At 43.7% G+C, this 20,222-nt stretch overlaps 1 protein-coding gene across 6 annotated transcripts in view; it reads left to right on the top strand.

Moving 5' to 3' along the window:
• Nucleotides 1-20,222, top strand: part of tspan9a (tetraspanin 9a) — a 177,738-nt gene that overhangs the window by 85,486 nt on the left and 72,030 nt on the right. For 3 of the 6 annotated variants that reach the window (XM_034288192.1, XM_034288194.1, XM_034288193.1), the window contains one exon: nt 19,907-19,986. In XM_034288192.1, the coding sequence (XP_034144083.1) occupies nt 19,924-19,986 (63 nt within the window). In that variant the 5' untranslated portion in view covers nt 19,907-19,923. Of the gene's footprint in view, nt 1-12,330; nt 12,389-18,753; nt 19,987-20,222 lie in introns of those variants that run through there. The other 3 variants (XM_034288191.1, XM_010883312.5, XM_010883311.5) reach the window with 3 other exon arrangements.

Raw genomic sequence — 20,222 nt, 5'->3', positions numbered from 1 at the left:
GTCAAATGGAACGATCAGCCCTTAACAACGTTGTGCTGTGTGACAGGCTCCACGGTTCTCCGGCAGCTTCTCCACATCGTTAACCCACACACCCCCCACCAGGAAACAGCACCAGAGACCGGAAGAGAGATAATTACCCCCACAGGTGCCACGGTGTGTGCCTGATTGGCCATTACACATGTGCTGGGCAGGGCTACTGGGTCTTAGGCACCGCCCCCTGTCAGACCTTTTACGATATTCAACCATTTTGTCTAAATAATATATATTCACATATTAAAAGCAGATACAGATGGGTGACATATTAAAGGTAAAGTCAACGTAAAGTGTGTCATTAAGGTGTTGGCCCACGACAAATCCCCTGAACCGCTGTGCCTTACATAACCTCTACAAGTCTCTGGAGGTCTACTGCAGGGATGGAACTCTTTCCAAAAGATGCTCCCTCATTTTCTGTTTTGATGGGAGTGGTGGGGAGCGCGGTCCAAAACTCCCCATAGGTATTCAGTTGGGAACAGATCTGGTGATTGCGAAGGCCAAACCATATAATTCACATCATTTTCATACTCCACAAACCATTTGGTGAGCCCTCGTGCCATGTGAATGGGGGCTTTTTCATCTTAAAGGACGCCCAATATAAAGTAACTTAGTTGCCTTTCTTCTTGCCATCTTGATCCAAAATCCAGGTCATCTGGGCCTGCTCAATATGTTATACATGCCACAGAGCATCATAGGATGATCGTACAGTACACCTGCATGGATTTCTTATGATCTTCCACTCATTTAATCAGGATTTTTATGCCTTTTTCATAACAGTTTTGAATGTTCATTAAAAGATTTAATTAAAATATAATCATTTAATTAAAATATAATAAGAATCATGTCATCAAATTCTTAAAACTATTGCATCAATGCATCATTGGACTTTTTTGCTGTTCTATCCAAATAAGTAATATGTTTTCTTTTATTGTGTAATTTCTCTAGTATCATATCGAAGTTTCAAATTCTGGTATTGCGACATCCCTAATTAGAGCAATGGAGAAAATTATGGGGGGAGTGGACAAATGATATAGCTTTTGCTTGAGATTGCCAGCGTCTCACCTTGCAATCTCAAAGTCTTGGAAAATACACACCCTGGGTTATTTGATTATATTTTGCACAGAGTATGGTAATTGAGTCACGTTATTATAGTAATTTAACAGACGCTTTTAGTCAATGTCAGTCCCCTTCTCTCAGGGCAGCGGGCCTTCCATTCACTTGTGATCATTCAGGAATACCAGCTCAGAAATATAAGGCTGAAGACTGAGTAACCAAACTGTCTCGGAAATGCCTCACCAACCAGAAATGATTTGCTGACATTCATATCTAAAGACCATGCGTCTTCTACAGTGTATTCCTCTGTGTTGAAGTGTACTGAAAATCCTTCCTATCTAAAATTCAGCACTTCACTGATATTACATTGTGCGGTTGTTTATAGCGCCACAGTCTGAGGTCAAGGAGGAAAAAACACTCATAAAGAATGTCTGACTTGCACTGGCAGGGTCTGAGTGTGTTTTGTATTCATCTGTGAACGTGATGTTAGGAGGGGATGAGCTGGCTGGGCTTGTTTTCTCTTTACAGTGAAGGTCAATGTCTGAAGAGGCACTCAAGGCATTAAAAATACAATATCTCTATAGGCAGGTTGTGTCTAAGTCCCCGTATCTCATTTCTAACGGTGTGTGTGTGTGTGTGTGTGTGTGTGTGTGGGGAGGGGGTGTTACAGAATTCCCTGTAAAACAGTTTAGTAAGTGAGGGTGCATGTGGAGGAGGGATAGAGTCTTTATTAGAGGGTCAGGCCATGTGGTGTGATTTGTCATTCGGTACTGCAGCAACAGCTGCAGAAGAACTTCACCTGGACAGTTTAAGGCAATGAATAGTATCAAAATCCAGCCGGGACGGACACATACTGCATAATGTGCATATCCAAAGGGTTTCTATCAAGAAAGCCATAAAATGGTGTTTACGGTCTCTCTCCTGCTCTATTTTCTGACAAACGAATCGGGGAATCTAGATTTATAATGGAGGATGTGTACCTGCCTGCATTAAATAGCCTGTGTCTCTTGGAAAGCTATTATACCTTTTTTGGAACAGGGTTAATTTTTCAAGATGCAAGGTAATGATTTTTATATGGGAGGCAGATATTATAATCCGCAACCATGGTCACTCTGGGGTTAGCTATTTTCTGGCATATCTTTTAAGGGAGACCTTGTGCTCCTGAGAGTGATTTACAATTTATAATGGAGAGGCATGGCCTCCTCACATGCATGCATTCTTCTGAAGTTTTGGGGAGCTGGCCAACCCAATCTCACTCAAAGCACTTCACCATGAGAACTGTGTGTTAATTTGTCATTATTTACAGTGGGTATAGATAGTCACCAGCCCCTTTCCGAATTTTCACCTTTTGTTGCCTTACAGACTGAAATGAAGACACATGAAATCTAATTTAATCCAGCTTTATTTACACAGAGTAACACAAAATATCCCAGTGAAAAAAGAAAAACATCCTCTGAAAATTAATTTTTAACAGTAAAATGCCAAATTAGGATAATTGAACACCTTCCTTAGAATTGCAATTGCAATCATGCTGACGTAAAAAAAAAGATTATTGAGGAGGACATGCTGTCCTCTGCAGGGAAGTTGAAGATGGGAAGAAGGTTCATGTTTCAACATGACAATGACCCAAAGGACAGCGCCAATGCAACCGTACTGAGGCTAAAGGACAAGAAGGAGAATGTCTTTAAATGTCACGTATTCAGAGCACTGACCTAGATCCCGTTGATAATCTGTGGAATGAGTTGAAGAGTGCAGTCCATGATTGGTCATCATGCATTTTGACTGAGCTTGAACAATTCAGCAAGGGAAGAATATGCAAATATTGCACAGTCTTGGTGTGAAAAAGTTAGCAGAGACTTATTTAATGTGACTCAGCATTTCAAATAAAAGGTGTATTTCACCAAGTATCAACTCCAGGGGCCCAGGGGGGTTCGTTTACCCCAATAGGGCATTTTACTGTTTAATGTTCATAAATTTTTTAATATCGCTTCGATATTGTGAGCATACAGCTGAAAGTCTTATTTAACGTGTTTCCATTTCAACCTGTAAGGCAACAAAAGGTGAACATTTTGAAATGGGGTGGTGTCTTTCGATACCTCCTCTATCTGTGCCTTGAATATATATGCACATATGGATGTGTTTAAACTCTGCATTAATACGTGATGTACTTTGCCAGCCTCATATACAGAATAGGCATCAGATAGACCAGCAGGTACAGTGTTGGGCCAGTAACCATAATTGCTTCTGTAAGTCACTCAGGATAAGAGCATCTGCTAAATGACTAAAATGGAAATGTATTGTGAAATGGTACAGATGTTCAATTCAAATCATCCAGGGTTTTCTCTGGATAATAAAGAGGCCTAGTCTGGGGTTTAGAAGTGGCAAATGGCTTAGTCGTTTTGCCAGCGTGGCTGAATTTTGTTTGGGGCTCTTGGAAAGAACATTTTAGAGGCCCCTATTTAAGCAGTGCATAATATAGTTGTTATAATATGAAGTTTGAAAAACATGTGATGTTGGCAACTTTCCTGATGGATAGATTTGGCTTTGAGCTCATTTCCAAGAGCAAACTTGAAAGTTATTCTGGCAACTTCAAGCTGTGCCCACTTTAAGTTACAGTTTTAGACAGTAGCCAATATGGTATTGTAAATATTTTAGTGGCTTTTGTATAATGATAGATTACACTTTTTAGAGCATCTTACCTTATCACCCAATGAGCTTTACATGTTAACAATACTATTTAGCAAATCCTAAATGTTGGCCAAATTGAAAGATTAGGCATAAACAAATGTTTCAACAGATTGTGGTTTCCATTTTTCAGAAGTTTTTCAGAAGCCTGATAGGTTGGGTTGGGCTGTTCCCTCAGCAAGCACAGTGGTCTTGTACCACATCCAAGCTTCAGTTCGAAGCCAGTGGTATGTGTCGAGCGAGGCAATATGGGAGAACTTCGGGAAGGTTCACTAGGCAGGAGATGGGGTTCTGGATAAATTGCAGGGAAGATAAGTGCCTGAATTAGGACATGATGAGAAGTCTTTCCAGCGGGCATGCCTTTCCCTGAAGGAAGAGTAGCACTGTCTTTTTGATGTTTGTGCGTGGATGTTTTTGATTGCTTCAGACGGTAGGACAACATCCAAGCGGAGTTGTCTGCCTGCCGCACAGAGATGCATGTTGTCACATGGGCGTCCGAAAGGAGGAAGGAGACAAATAGCTGAGTGTCTTCTGCAAAGCATATGTAAAATGACGGAGCCAAGTGGCTTGGTTTCTAGAGAGAAGTGGAGATGTCGTCCGTCCGTACCCCCTCCCCCCCGCACCCCCTCCGAGCCCTGGGGGAAAGCAGTAAGAGCCTGTGGAGCGGGGACAGATCCTCCCCATGTCACCTGGTGAGATGCAATCCAATACAAATTTTAGATATGAATTGATTTGAATTTAAGTCACAGTTTCTGAAAATAATTTGTTTTTATGTTCATCATTTACTTATTTACTCCAATGTTTATGGCATGCTCATTTAATATAGGTCCACTACAGGATAGACATTTATAAGCTGTGTTTCCGCAATTCCCTTACTTTTCATACATAAAAACACTGCATTATAATTCGCTGCAAAATTGGCTTTAAAGCTGTGTGTGCCAGAGCCTAACACGACCCGGTCCTTAATGGTGGGAATGGGGAATAGTTCGCTATGTCAAAAGCAGCAAAAAGATCTGGGAGAATGAGAACTGAAAGAGAGTCAGCTTTGGCAAGTTTCCTTGACTAAGATGAGAGTGGTCTTAGTTGAAAGACCTGTTCTGAGAGAGATAACGAGTGGCTTAATCACAGACAGCATTCTTCAGTGCTCTGGACTGAAGGTTATACAAGTCATTTGTTTTTGAGTGAAGTGTTGATTTTCTCTTTAAGAGGAGTGAAACTCTGGCCAGCGTAAGAGGGTAAGCAGACGGTTGTCACGGATGGGTTTCTATGCGAAATGAGGCAGTTAAGGAATTGAGATGCATTTAATGGCGTTCACAGAACGCATGCCATTAAAATTGTTATCTGTTAATGTGCAATTAACAAAACACATTGATATTTGTTCGGCTTATCTAAATGGAAATGGGCTACACTGGTTCATGGAGCTGGTCTTTAAGTAGTTTAACCTTGGGCGGCTGTAGGTCATTATTTCCACAGCGGGAGATGGCCGCTGTTACTCAGTCCGCTGGGAATGTCTTGGTCTCACCTGAGATCAAAGTTGGATCAGCAGGGCACCGTTCAAATTATCAGTGGTTCAGAATGGCGTCAGGATGGTAGCGATAAAAGAGCAGGGTTTTTCTCTGGATTTATGTCCACATTTGGCCGTTCAGTCGTTCTTGTGAGATGTTGCTCTTAAGTTAAATGACGGTGTATGGATACCAAAATAGGGTTATAATAATGAGAATGAATCAACCACAACAAATGGTCTGAATACAAACCTCAGTTGCAATTAGGGTAATGTGGTGGCTCTCGTAGCTATTTTAGTAAGTCTCCCCATTGATCCATATATGAAAAGCCGTCTTGGTTTGAATCCTGAACCATAATAAGGCTAAAGAAATGTCACTAGAAGCCAAACTTAAAATGGCTTTCCTACTTGCACTGTTGGTGTGTACTCTGCATGCTAGTTGACCTGTTCACCTGTAAGTAGTAGTCTTTCTGTCAAACGATTAATTTTGTTAGTGTTATATTTCAGAAAACTATTTCATTTCCAGCACTTCCTTATTTTGCATGATATTCCGTGATCAGCAGTTCGACTGGGTTTCCGTCGTCAAGCCCAGTAATCATCAGTAAATCAAAATCTGTTGCCATCCATTTCCAAACACTCCAAAATGATTACCAAACTTGTGACAACTGTACTGAAGAAACGTAAGATGGATATCAGGCTGCATTTTTCCCTTTCCATTAAAACAGTCAATATTTTGAAACCATGGCGGACGACTGGTTTAAACATTCTAATGTTGTGTTCCTGGCAACTTTTTCAGTCCAACTTATGTGGTAAAGAAAAGAAAGGCTCATTCAAACGTATAAAAGATAAGTGCATTCAAAGTAAGTGATTTGTTTGAACTACACTTGTACTGTACTATTCTGTAATTGCTTTGAAGCTAAAGAGACAGTCTGGCTGTTTCCATCAGCGTTTGATAACCCATTAGTTAAAGTTAATATCTATAGCTTTATTTGACCAGATTATTTATTTGCACCTATATTTGCGGACTGTTTATAGTACAGAAGAGATATTTCCTATCTACAGTTTCTAATACAGTAGCCGTCAATTTTATTGATACTGGCACTTGTATTGTTACTGGCACTAGAACGTGTGAGCTATATCCAGGCTGGTTTGCCGACTCCATCGGCTGTAATGCTGTGGAGGTATCAGGACACTGGCACAGAGGTGGTGGCCTGAGGACTTTTAATAAACAGGCCTAATAACAACAGGCTCAAAAACAAAAGGCTTCCACAGCAACGTGACGTGTGACAAAGACCGACAAGAAACACAGGGAACTGAGGAAACTAATTAGGGACATGATGAGGGGTAAACAAGACACAGCCGACAGGTCTCAACTGGACACAGTTGAAATCAATTAACACAGGGTTTTCACAGAATGTAGAAGCACAATAACTAAAACTAAAAAACAGTTAACATAGAAATGTAACGACTAGCTGGCTATAGGCAGCATACGGCTAAATATTTATAATTGAGAAGAGATATGCTTGATTTTGCCATTGGATATTTGTATTTGTATTGGTAAAATGTTTTTTATTACATAGTCAGTTAGAATTTAATTACTATGATTTAAACCCTGAAATGCAAAACGTTGGAAGTGAATTGGTTTTCCAACAGTCCAAAACACTCGTTACTCTTCCTGGTTGTTGCCACGGTGAACACTGTGCCCTTTGTCAATGATGACATAAACCTGTCTTCCTCAATATCCTGTTACTGGGAACTGTTGCTATGGTGACCGAGGTATCACATGACTGTCTCATAAAGGAAAAAACTTGTTTTTTTTAAATAAAACGACCAAAGAATCACCTTTAAGGGGACATTGCGAGAACATTCTGTGCTCGATGCGTTGCTGAATGAAACCAATAGGACAGGGTGTATTTTACACAAGGCAAATACCCAGAGAACACTCAGAGAAATATTCTGTTGCCTTCCCAAATTATTCAGAGATGTACACAAATAGCTGTTTCTAATGTACTATTTCCAACCAACATAAAACTATAATACAAGTTGCCCTTCAGTTCCAGGTGTGGCAAGGGTGGTGTCTTGTTTCAAAGACAAGCAGGGAGACATATTTTGGTGCCGTCAGCCGACTGCCAGGCAGTTTAGATTGGCCTGGTGTTGAGGTGGCCTACGTCCCAACCATTTCCAGCCCAGTCTTCTGTATTGGCTCTGCTTCATTTCTGGAGAATGACAGGAAGGCCGCAGGAATGAAAGTGGGGGAGAAAGTGTGAGGTGTGTTAAATGTGTTGGGGCAGATTTGGGCGGTACTCTTTGTTACTCAGCGTGTTTGGATGGTGATGGCGCTCATCTCGGAGTTCCACGCCAAAGGGTTACGTTAGTAATGACACACAGACATCTGTAGCCATGTCCTCTGCAGATCTACCAGAGGCTGTGAAGAGGCTGGACTGTTCCCAAGTGCACTGATGCATAAAGCCTTTTAACTTTGCAGTGTTGCTTTGTAATTGTAATGGTGTGCTGCTGCAAGTGTACCAGTTTTCTGTGGACTATGAAGCCATCAGGAAATGTTATTGAACAGGTACGGTGCCAGTGGAGCACTTGATTGTTGTTGTGTTTTCTTTATTTGTCAAATGTTACCCCTTCCAAATCACCAGTTTCTATTTTCTGTGAGCATGTGTCAGTGCGTCAACTCCCAACGGCCTCGGCAGAGATTAGATTAGGTCACGTGTCCTCCCAAAAAGACCCGCGTTATAATCCCGTCCTGGACGGCTTCTCTAATGCTAATTCAAATGGAAGGTATCCAAGAGAGCTGGCCTGCTTTTCTCTCCTCCGCTCCATTTCCTAGTCTCCACACCATCTGGGGTGGCTACGGGTGGAGTCTGCCTGACTGCTGGTCTGGTCTCCTGTCCTGTGTTGTTCTGTTGACGGGTAGGAAGCCAGGAGAAAGCGTCTGGACAGGTTGACGCGTAGCCATGTTGGCCCGAGTTGAGCCAGCGCCCAGTTATGACACAAACACACACAGCTTACAGTACACCGGCTGTTGATGGCTGGCCATATTGAGGGGAGGCGCTGCCCGGCTGGTGGGCCCGAGAGCTCTACTGGTGGACCTTATGTGTGTGATTCCATTGGGCAGGCGTTGGTGCCAGTGTGCTGCTTAGAATGAAGAGGAAGCCAGCTATTTACCTCTCACAATGTTTGTGCTGATGGTCTCAACAGGCCGAGCTACTCTCTCATACGGTCAGTGAGGCTCTCTTCCCTTGGGTTAGTTCTGTATATCATATATTATTATACAGTTTTACTGATTATTCTAATGATATGGATGTACAGAACTAGATAATAAATCATATCAACCAACAGCAGGCAGTGTTTCTTGTGGCATCTAGATGCTGTGCCCTTACTGGATGCTGTCCTTTGAAACGTCCTCCCGGAGAGCTAGAAAGCACGGAGCGGAATAAAGACTGACTAATGTCATCTGCATGTCTCCCGGTCCCTTTGCCCCCCCCCCCCCCTCCCCCGGTCCTTGCGTAAACACTGTTTTGTTAGCGTACAGATGTAGGCAACAACCTGAAATGTTGATGTGATTCCCCTGACCTCTCTGTGCTGTGTCAGCACGCTGGATTCCTGTCACTGCCCCGGTCGTCATAAGTGACAAGTAGAGGATCGTTTCCATGTACTGTTTCAGACGCCGTGTCTCCAGCTGCATCCCGCTGTAAATACTGACGACTTCCTACCGGGCGAAACGCTGTGTCTCCAGCTGCGTCCTGCTGTAAATACTGATGACTTCCTGCCGGGAACGCCTCTCCTACTCGTGATAGCGACTATAAAAAATCTTGTTCGGCCGACTTTGTTTTACTCTGCCGTCATGCACTACTGAAACACCAACACGCGAACGATATTTGTAGAAGATCGGCCTAAATATGCTTTTAATGCGCATTAATAACAAAAGGTGGGTAACCCTAGCTTCAGCGACGTGCAGTCCCCTCCAGAATAATTGGACGCCTTAGTAAAGATGTACAAGAGTTGTTTTTATTTGTTTTCTAACCTTTAAATAAGGGAATGTTTTCAAATTAAACATAATAAATGAAGGATTATAATGTAATTGTTTTTCAAAATGTGTTACTGGCACCTTTCATATGTGTTTCTTATGAACCGTCTCTTCCCATTGAAAAAAGTTCACCTGACTCATTTGACACGAGATCGACCAATAAGTTGTCATCCATGATTTCCGTTTTCCCTGGGGTATGATTAGTTGACACACATGCAAAACTCCCTCATTCATTTAGCAATATTGGGACGGTCGGAGAACACAAATGAAATAATACAAACGGTTGTTGAGCTTCATAAATTCGGCGGTGGCTATAAAGAAACCGCTGGTGTAAAAGGAGTGATGGTCACGCAGTGAAAAACACTCCTCCCTGTGAAATGGTGCTGGATCTGTGATGTTGTGGGTCCTTCTACTTCCACAAGCCCTGGAGGCCTGTTCAGGATCTGAATCGTTCAAGTACCAGGAGATTTTCTTTTAACAACATCTCACTAGCTCTGCCAGGAGGTTTGAACTGGGTCCAAAAATACTCAAATAAAACAACATCCTCCAAATCCCAAAATAAAAAACTGAATTTAGTTTTTGCAAAGGGCATCCCGGTAACCTGACCTAAGACCCATTGAAAACCAGTTGGCTAATTTGAACTGGAGAAACCACAAGCAAGGACCAAGGACTCTGGTGTGATTTCATCAAAGATGCATGGTCATACATTTCTTTCTATGTGTTCTCCCACATCATCAAACATCATAAAACAGTCAATTATCTTGGAAAAAGGTGGGGACACAAGGTACTTAATGCAATAGTGCCAGGAATGAAAATGTTTTTTTTTAATTTAAAGCCTGTTTCCCATTTTTACCTGTCTATGAGTGTGTGGAATACCAGTTTGGGTGTGTGGGATGCCAGTCTATGTGTGTGTGGGATACCAGTCTATGAGTGTGTGGGATACCAGTCTATGAGTGTGTGGGATACCGGTCTATGAGTGTGTGGGATACCAGTCTATGAGTGTGTGGGATGCCAGTCTATGTGTGTGTGGGATACCAGTCTATGAGTGTGTGGGATACCAGTCTATGAGTATGTGGGATGCCAGTCTATGAGTGTGTGGGATACCAGTCTATGAGTGTGTGGGATACCAGTCTATGAGTGTGTGGGATACCAGTCTATGAGTGTGTGGGATGCCAGTCTATGAGTGTGTGGGATGCCAGTCTATGAGTGTGTGGGATACCAGTCTATGAGTGTGTGGGATACCAGTCTATGAGTGTGTGGGATACCAGTCTTTGAGTGGGTTTACTATTGCCATTGAGTGCAAGCCTTCATTTCTTCATAGATGTTGAGGGCTCCTCGTGTCTTTTCCACCAGATATGATCCCAGATTGAACTAGTAACATAGCCCTTCAACTTCTCTCTTTCTGTCATTACTTTCCTTCCTTCTCTATCTTTCTTCATCTCACTCTCCCCCTCCCCCCCCCCCGTCTCCATGTGCATCTCACTCTGTGGTGTCCTCGCCAGTGCCCAGGGAGGTGTGTGTATTTCTATCCTTGTGCCCTGCCGTGTCTTGTAACCTACTTCCCTGAAATCCAAATGAGATTTAAGTATGTGTCAGATTGCCTGCACGGCGCCACAGGGATACTGCTCACAAAGGGCTTCGTCCGCGGGCAAGGCCATCCTGACGGCCTGCCTGACTGACGATATAATCACATACCACTGGAGCCCTAAATAGGCCTCGGGTTGTGACCGGAGAACATGGGTTCTTAGGGAACATGGGTTCTTAGGGAACATGGATGAAACGGGTAGAAGAGAGATTAAAGAATGCGCCGATAAACACCATTTTCTGTGGTGTTCCATTGGTGGAGCCAGGTGGCTATTAGTCTCATTCCCATTATCTGTACCCCACCCCCCACCCCCCCCGCCAACTACCCCCTTTTTCGGTCACTTTCATGACCCACCTGTCTCTGTCTACACCAGTCACCAATGTCTGGTTTCTGTTTGATCTGTGGACATCCACCAATGAAAATGTAACTGAAAATGTTAGAGTCCCTAAAAGCATATTCAAGGTTGTAGATGACAAAATTTGCCTCATAATTTTGCTGGTCAGTCTTTGCAATTCGCCCTGACTCATTGTAGAAACTTGGTTGGTTGATTTGCTTTTATTGCCTTTGCTCCACGGTTTCCCTGAGACAATTTGAGGCGTTATACAGAGAGCACAGTGGGTAATAAAACCCCACGTCTTTCCATGTTTATCACAGTGAGGATGCATTTGTCTCATCCAGAAGCTCAGCAGTGCGCCCTGTTCACTAGAACAATCCCTTACTTTGCTTTATATCGGTAAAAAATTATGGGAACAAAAGGGATATTTTATGTAATGTGTGTGCCTATGTGAAAGCATGTGTGTTCTTCATGAACCACTCAATGATCCACATTAAGCACAATTAATTCACGAAGCATCAGAATCAAAGAGTTCATGTTGTAGAATAATTGATGGTTTCCAAACACTTTTTCGAAGGGGTTCAGTTTACATTTATTACCTTATAGCCAATAAACCCATGTTTGTACACTGACTTTAACACTACATTCATTTCCCTGCTGACATTCCATTCTTTATACCGTTGTTGGCCTTTTAAATATTACAAGCTATTTTGATCAACATAATCATGAGACCCAACCAATAGCTTTTTAGATTAATGTAAGCTAGTTTATAACTCCAGACATCACATACAGTTCTATAGAATACAAATGGCAAATTATATTATGATTTATAGGATGTTTATTATTTTTTCCCCAGGAAACTACAAACATTCCCACAACATTAGCTAAGATTGCTTAAATTATAGATAATCTCTTGTCGACAAACTACAAAAGCATAAATGGTACCGTATATCTGCCAATACATAACGGTTTACGTGAGATAACAAGCAGCATTAGTCCCATGTTTTGGACTTATCCCCGAAGCCGAAGTGGAGTCGAGATTTGGCCCCCACCCTTTTTGGTGATTTTGAAAGACTGAGGGTGGAGCTCTTCATTCTGTTTTGTATCGCATTTCTTTCCGCATGGACCCAAGACCTGCTCAGGCAACTGACCAATTAAGTATGTATGTATAATATATCAGCACGGACCGTTTTTCTAACATTAACATCACAGAATCTGTGTTGCTTTTCTGGGTTTTCTGGGGCCTTACTGAATGGTCAATGTAATATGTTGTTCCAGTCCCTTTGTGTCCTGTGTGTTTTTCTGTAACAGCTAATGGGTTGGCCTGTGTTTGTTCTGTTTGTGTGGCCTGTCCTGTCCCCTGTTATCAGCTGTAGCTCTGTGTGACGGATGCGCCCCGAGGTCTGCTGTTTAGACTAGTGGACCTGGCTGTTCTTGTCGTGTGTGGTCTGTGTGCTTTGGCATCTGTAGTGCTTCTTCACTGCGTGGTTGACAGGAGAGCACAAATGTGGGTCTTCATCAGCAGTTATTCGCTCAGACATGTGAAAGGCAGAGCTGTTAGACAGGGGTTCCCATTGTATTAGAGTTGGAAGGACTGTGTCTATTGATTTGTGAAACTTTGTGAAACAAAATTCTCTTTTACGGCCTTGTGTGTTTAAACAAGCGCAAACCCTCCTCAGATACTGCTGAGCGCTGATATACTGAGGAATATCTGATGCTATTAACGATATAACCAACAGTGGTTTCCTGGGATCTTAGCCCTTCTGCCAACCCCTGCTGAAGAGACAGGCATGATATCATAAAACCCCTAATTAGTTCCTCTGTCCAGAATCCTTCATCGACTTTATTGTCACCTGGGAGGCTCTCAAATTGGTCGCTATCAAATGGTCGCCCAATTACCTGGACATCACACTTTGTCTTAAAAGGCCAAGACAGCATTGTAAATACCAGATAAATGGGGGAAAAAATGAATGTCTGTCTTTGGATTCGATTGGAGCGGACAGAGCAGATCTTGTTAGCATTCTGACAAGGGCCGACAGGACGGCCAGTGTTTGGCCACATTTTTTATGAATAACCTTTAGGCGGTCTGCATGGTAGACAAGGAGGCGCCAGACATGTGGGAGACTGACTTATGTCTGAACACGTTAGGGATGACCCCCCCATGTGTTGGTTCCGGTATAGCCTTGTTGACCTTTGAGGTCCTGGTGTGTGTGCGGTCCATGGCGGCTGTTTTCTCACCTGACATCCACGTTGTCCCACCGTGTGCACGGCAACAGCCTTTTCCAAAGTGTCTGTAACCAGGGGAAACGGGAGCTGAGTGGGTGTGGGGGCGAACAGGCAGTTTGTGCCTCTAATTCGCTGGCACAGAGTCAGACTTTGACTCGGTTGATAATCTGTACAGTCACGCCACATGCGAGTTTGCTGACAGGTTACAGTGCATTACAACACCTGTGTGTGCGTAGCCTGTATGATCAAGCATTGGGTCACTGCCCTTTGTTTTCCACAGGTATTTTTTAATGAATGTTGAATAGCGAACCTCTGATTTTGTAAGTCAGATGGAATCGCACTCGTCGCCCACTGACAGTCCCAGGGTTTAGGAGATTGCTTTTGCATTTCACACTCTCGTTCAGTTCAACGTTAAGAAGGAAGCAGTCACTTCCAGGAAGATTTTAGACTTGTCTCCCAGTTCCTCCTCTCAAGTCTTAAGCCTAAAATCATGTTAAATGTCTACAAGGTCTTATGACTGCCGATGTGATGGGCATAATTTAATTTCAATTATCACAGTAAAGAAGCACTCAACAGTCTTTAAATATCCAAACTAACACAAATCTACATTTGAAAAGAACTAACTTCTTCATGTGTTATGTTTTATCCTATCTTATTAGATGCTGTTCCACATTAAGCAACTCTAAAATGCTGTGGTATAAATCCTGCAGGTAGTTTATCATTTTACTCAGTAGGTTTAAAAAGAAGCAATCCACCCAAGACAACTTTGCACTGTTAATTATTGAAGTGCTTCTTAAACAGATCCTTTCTTCCCTCCCCTTAGGGTCTCTGTTGTGCTGGTGATAGTACTTTGTTGGCTTGACTATATCAGCTTTGCTCCAATAGAGCTCCACACAGATATCCCAAACCAATACTGCTAATTTACTTTGCCTGGCACAACCACAATGCACTTTAACTGCAGTCTGTTCATTCTAACAGCACAATGTGTTCTGACAGACACACATTACCTCAACTCATACAGTCTTCTGACAGACACACATTACCTCTACCCACAATGTCTTCTGACAGACACACATTACCTCAACTCATACAGTCTTCTGACAGACACACATGACCTCTAATCACAATGTCTTCTGACAGACACACATTACCTCTACCCACACAATGTCATCTGACAGACACACATTACCTCTACACACACAGTCTTCTGACAGACACACATTACCTCTACACACACAGTCTTCTGACAGACACACATTTCCTCTACCCACATATTGTCATTTCTGACAATCTAACAGGCACATATTACCTCTAACCACATAATGTTTTGTGATCATTCTGGCTGACAAACATTACTTCTATCCTTACAATGTCTTCTGATGTTCTGATAGACCCACATTACCTCTACCCAAATAATATCTTCTGATGATCTTACAGACACACATTACCTCTACCCACAGAATGTCTTCTGACTTCCTGACAGACACACATTACCTCTACCCACACAATGTCATCTGACAGACACACATTACCTCTACCCACACAATGTCATCTGACAGACACACATTACCTCTAACCACATTAAGTCTTCTGACTTCCTGACAGACACACATTACCTGTACCCACTCAATGTCATCTGACAGACACACATTACCTCTAACCCCATTATGTTTTGTGACATTCTATCTAATGAACATTACTTGTTGGTTTTTTCTGACACTGAGTGATAAACATTGGGAAACATTATGGAAAACATGTATTTGGTTAATCTGAAAATCCAAACCACTGGTTCAAAATGCAGAATGCTTTGCATCATGACAAAATCTTGGAGATGCTTAAAAATAGGTTAATATCGAGAACCTAATGAATTGGGCCACTCTAGGAATGTAATCATATACTTCCTGAACTGTGTTTAGTGGGATATTACACCATTCTTCAAGAGGAAAAGCCTTAATTTCTTTGAGGGATGGAGGTGGAAATTGACTTTGCACTTTGCACTCCAGGACTTCCCATAAAGGATCATTGATGTGTAGATCTGGTATCTGACGTCATCCTTGTTTTCATGAAACCCCTCCTGAATTGGTTCAGCAGTGTGCCTGGGGGAATCATTATCCTGGAATATGGGAACATCGTGAGGGAACCGTGTTTGCACCATGGGGTTCACCAGGTCCTGTAAAATGGCCTCATATTCCTTAGTCGTTATACCATCGTTCAGAGCAGTCATCAGACCCAGTGACTGCCACCAGATGGCTGCCCATACCGTTATGGATCCCCCACCATGTTTAACAGATGGCAGGTGTCCTTTGGCTTTCTTCAGATGGAAACCAGTGCTGATGTAGGATAGGATGAAAGGTGACTCATTAGACCATATAACCTTTTTCCATTGCTCAGGGATTCAGGTTTTGTGCTCCCTGCACCAAGTTATCCAACTTTGTGTTTCGGCTTTGGACACAAGTGGTTTCCAAATGGCCTCCCTGACGTAAATTCCAGCTTTGTGAAGCTCGTGATGTACAGTTTTTGTTAAGACTGGGTCAAAATGGTGCTGATTCAATTCTGTGGTTATTTTTGAGGCTGTACTTCCAGTGCCTTGAGCAACTATACATTTTGGGCACGGGTAATCTGGCTTCCTTGGCCCAGTGTTGCTTTGAAAACTCAAATATCACTAAATATATTAAAACCTATATAAAAATATACATTTTAATTGTCAGACTGCTTTTATGGCTGACATGTGTATTGTTAATTGGAAATCAACCTAATGTGACTGTGGCATCTGTGTTTTTACAGGTATTAGTGATTTAGTTCGTGCAAAGTAACAGTCCTTTTCCATGTGGTGTTTCCATTATTTTGTCCACTCACTATCCCCTCAAAAAAGACATCACATGGCTTTTTCCTCATATGCTTCATGTGAATGATACAGTGTAGCAATCCTATACATTTAAGCAATACAAATTTGATGTAAGAAAAAAAAATACCAGAACTTTATCTTTACTGCTCTTGTGCCCCCTCCTCTGGCTCTGTGCTATAGATCTCCTCTGACTACCTCGGTTACCCAATAAAGGACTTTAGAGGCCCATTCATCTCGGTTCTCCTCTGTTGAGTCGATGCCAATGAATGGATTTGGGGTCGGCTCAGGAGGGAGCTAAAGGAAGAACGTGCCCGAGTGTCTAGTCCAGTCATCAGTAACACATGCAAGCGTTGGCTCAGGCCCCCCCAGCCCCTTGATGAATGCTGTTCTCCTCTGAGGTGACGTCAGCTGACACGCAGGCTATTGAATTTAGAGTTAAGGGTCTGATGGCCTATAATCGGGCAACCCGCATGAGCTGAACAAATGTGAATCTGTGGCGTTCTGGGTAATATCTTGCACTGTCTGTGTAGAACCGCTGTCATTATCCACGTGATATAAATGGTAACGCTGATTTATATATATTTTTTTTACCAGAAAAATCTTTTACCATGGGGAGCAATTCAAACGTTTGCCAGTTCCAAACCTTATAATACCACTTAATTATAATGATATCCCATTGTCATCGTACGTAGGGTAATGCTAATTATAAATTGTAAGAATTTTTTTATTTTTTATTTGCCAATTATGAGTTAAGGTTTGTGATTTCTAGGGGCACTTTAATTGTATCTCGCTAATCAAGACTTTAAAAGGAAACCCCTCTCATTTGTAAAGTCCCAGCTTGCAAACGAATCATTGGGTTAGAAGAGAAAATAAAAGTGACAAGCAATTGTAACCTATTTATACCCATCCCGAAACAACCTGAACCTCATTCCAACTGTCATTGGTGCAAATTTGGTGGTGATGTGTCTCACACGCTGTGAGATCACTATTACCGAGCGGTTGTTTCTGGTGGAGCTCGGCAATTGAGGTGGTGTGATCATGTGACTGTTCTTCCCTGTTATCATAATGTGATTTTGTATCACGTTGACTTCCAAACTCCACGGCTCCATCGAGCCGCAGGATGTCAGGCTTGTTTGAGCGGCGTCTGCCCCGGCAGTAGAACAACACGAGATTGATTAGTTCATCTCTGAGTATACCAGGGTATTACTGGGTTTACTTTAAGACCATTCAGTTGAAACTGCCTTCCATCTGTCTCTGAGCCGCAGCCATCACAAGCACTCAACCTCACCTTGCTGACTGAGGGACCAAGGCTGCAATGCACACAAAGACTGGGCTGTTTCTCCAAATCCGAGCCTGTGACAGGGCCTTGTGAGTGGGTAGAAAGGTACCGTTGTTGCTGTTTGAACGGCATTTCTAGGAAGGTAGAAAGGATGTTCTGTGGCAATGGCATCTCATTGTAGAGTTTTGATTTTATCTGGCTGTGTGCATCAGCTCTTTGTCCCCAGAACATGTACATTGAGCCGGCTGAGATTGTATTCCAAACCAGAGGGTTTCGATGAATGGAAGGGTTGAGCTCTATAAAATAGGAGCTGTAATATGTTGTCAGCTCTGTGTGATACAACTGGTGGTTTGTGTTTGACCCCGTGTTTCCATAGAAATATGTTGAGTATCTCAAAGCCACTCTCCAGTTTCCATGCTTGAAATGGTGAGATAATTCTTGAGGCAGCGTCCCTGCCAATTTATTAGTGCTCCTTAAATGGAAATGCACAGGTTTTGATCAACTGATGACTCAACGTGAAATAATAATTTGTGGTATGAGAATTGCAGGGGCAGCATTATTATTTTCTGCTCCTGAAAGTAACGCGTCTTGATGAAAAGCCTTCTATGGATTGTATTGTATGACTATCTCACACAACCGAAACAAGTGTGCTGTTCTATTTTTGGCACGCATGCAGCCCGAATTGGAAACTTCCATAGGTTGCAGTAAAAAAAAAAAAAACACAACAATAATCAAAATCAAATATTTTCTTCCTCTCTGCCGGTCAGGGTCCAATGCGGTTTTGGACTGAAGGGCTTCAGGCCTGATTAGCCTCTGCCCAGAACATTGACACAGAGCATATATATAGCGTGTGGCATAATGAAATCACAGGAGGGCAGGCTGCATCAGGATATCTTTCAGTGTGAAATCAGAAAAGCTGACGTGTTCCACACGCACCGACCTACATGCCCCCTCCCTCGGGCACGTTTGGTCTGACCTCAAGACTTTTTCATTTAATGAGTGACTTGTACAGTCACACCGGTGTTATGATCAGCTTATTAAAGACATGGTCGGGGCAGTGGGAGGAGCCCCGGCTGCATGCAACCGCATCCCGCCGCCTCATTGGCTGGTCCCTGAGCAGCAGGGATGGGCTTGTGAGAGGCAGGGAGCGATACAGTCAGGGAGGGAGGTTGGGAGAGAGAGAGTGAGCAGAGAGAGGTGGAAAGATTGAGGGCAGTTCTCTAGTTACGGGGGGGGACGTGAATGTCCGTTAGCTGCGTCTTGCTGATAATAGCACACATCAGCCACAGCGCTGCGACTGAGAGCACAGACAGAGAGCTGAGAGTTGAACAGCTGAGTGCCGGAATGACACTGTAGACGAGCGTAGAAGCGCGGAGGAAAGCGGGAGAGAGAGCGCATCGTTCCGCGCCTTGGAGAGAGCCGAGCACAAAGGACCGAGAGAGCAGGAGAGGAGGAAAGACACAGGCTTGTTGTTTTGTCACGGTGAAGGGGAGTAAAAGTTCTCCCCAGGCAGAGAGCAGTGCTGAGGTCAGCAGCAGGGGGGAGGTGAACGTGGTGGGAGAAGTGGGGCAGCTGCGGGGAGGCTCACAGGGGGGTCCGCTCCTGCAGGCGCACATCTCATTGGTGTGGAGAGCCCAGGAGATCCGGGGGGAGACCGTTGAAGCGCTCCGACCCCGTAGCCCGCCGTCACTCGCCCGGGGTGGCGATGATAATGCCCCGCGCCGGACCAGGATCTCTCCGCATGGCTACCTCAGGAGCATGAGGGCAGACACTGGGTACCCGCCACAAGACACCGACCGCTGGGAACATTGCCTGTTCCCCTCCCTCGCTTAGCCAAGTGGCCGAAAGTTGCTGCTGTTGCTGGGGGTGGTAGATAGATTGGCGGTTTCTGGGCTCGGCGTGAACCAGTAGGCTACAGGTCACAGAGGGACTGCAAGTGGGGGGGGGGTGTCGTGACCTGTGGTCTCTGAGACATGGTAGAGTGTGTTGTAGTTGAGAGCCCCCCTGCAGAGGCATCATTAGAGCATGGAGAAGTCCAGCAGTGAAGAGTCCGCCATTCACCGCAGCCCGTCCGTGGATAGCCGCGACTCCGACTTTGCCCGCGCCTCCACTTCCGGCCGCCCGCTCGGTGGCCGCGGCTTCACCGCCGGTGCGTTCTACGGCTCCACGGGGCCGCATGGCGCCGCTCCACAGGGGCCCGCTGGGACCGCGGCCGATGCTAGCGTCAACGTCGGAGGGGACAAGAGCAGCGCCAACAAGTACACCGCGCCGAAAGGCAGCAAATACGTGGTCTTTTACCTGGATCTATCCTTTGTGTTCCTTTTAGAGTTCAAGAAGTGCAACATGGCACGCGGCTGTCTTTGCTGTCTGAAGTACATGATGTTCCTCTTCAACCTCATCTTCTGGGTAAGTGATGCATTATTTATCTCGCTCCTTCTTCCCTTTCCTCATCTCTCGTTCATGCTTCATCCCTGCATTTTGTTGGTGGGCAATTCTAGATCTGCTAAGATGTATTTAGGCTAACAAGAAGAGTGACTCTGACACAAGGTTTTGGAAGGTTCTGGAAGTTACTCAGCAGACAAAGAGGTGGTAGTCATTAGGTTTAAAATCCTAAACGCCAAAATGTTACTTGTAAACCGATG

The sequence above is a fragment of the Esox lucius genome, chromosome 19 (assembly GCF_011004845.1).
Source record: "Esox lucius isolate fEsoLuc1 chromosome 19, fEsoLuc1.pri, whole genome shotgun sequence".
Classification (NCBI taxonomy): domain Eukaryota; kingdom Metazoa; phylum Chordata; class Actinopteri; order Esociformes; family Esocidae; genus Esox; species Esox lucius.
Note: the sequence above shows the minus strand (reverse complement) of the source record. Positions and strands in the feature narration are given on the sequence as shown.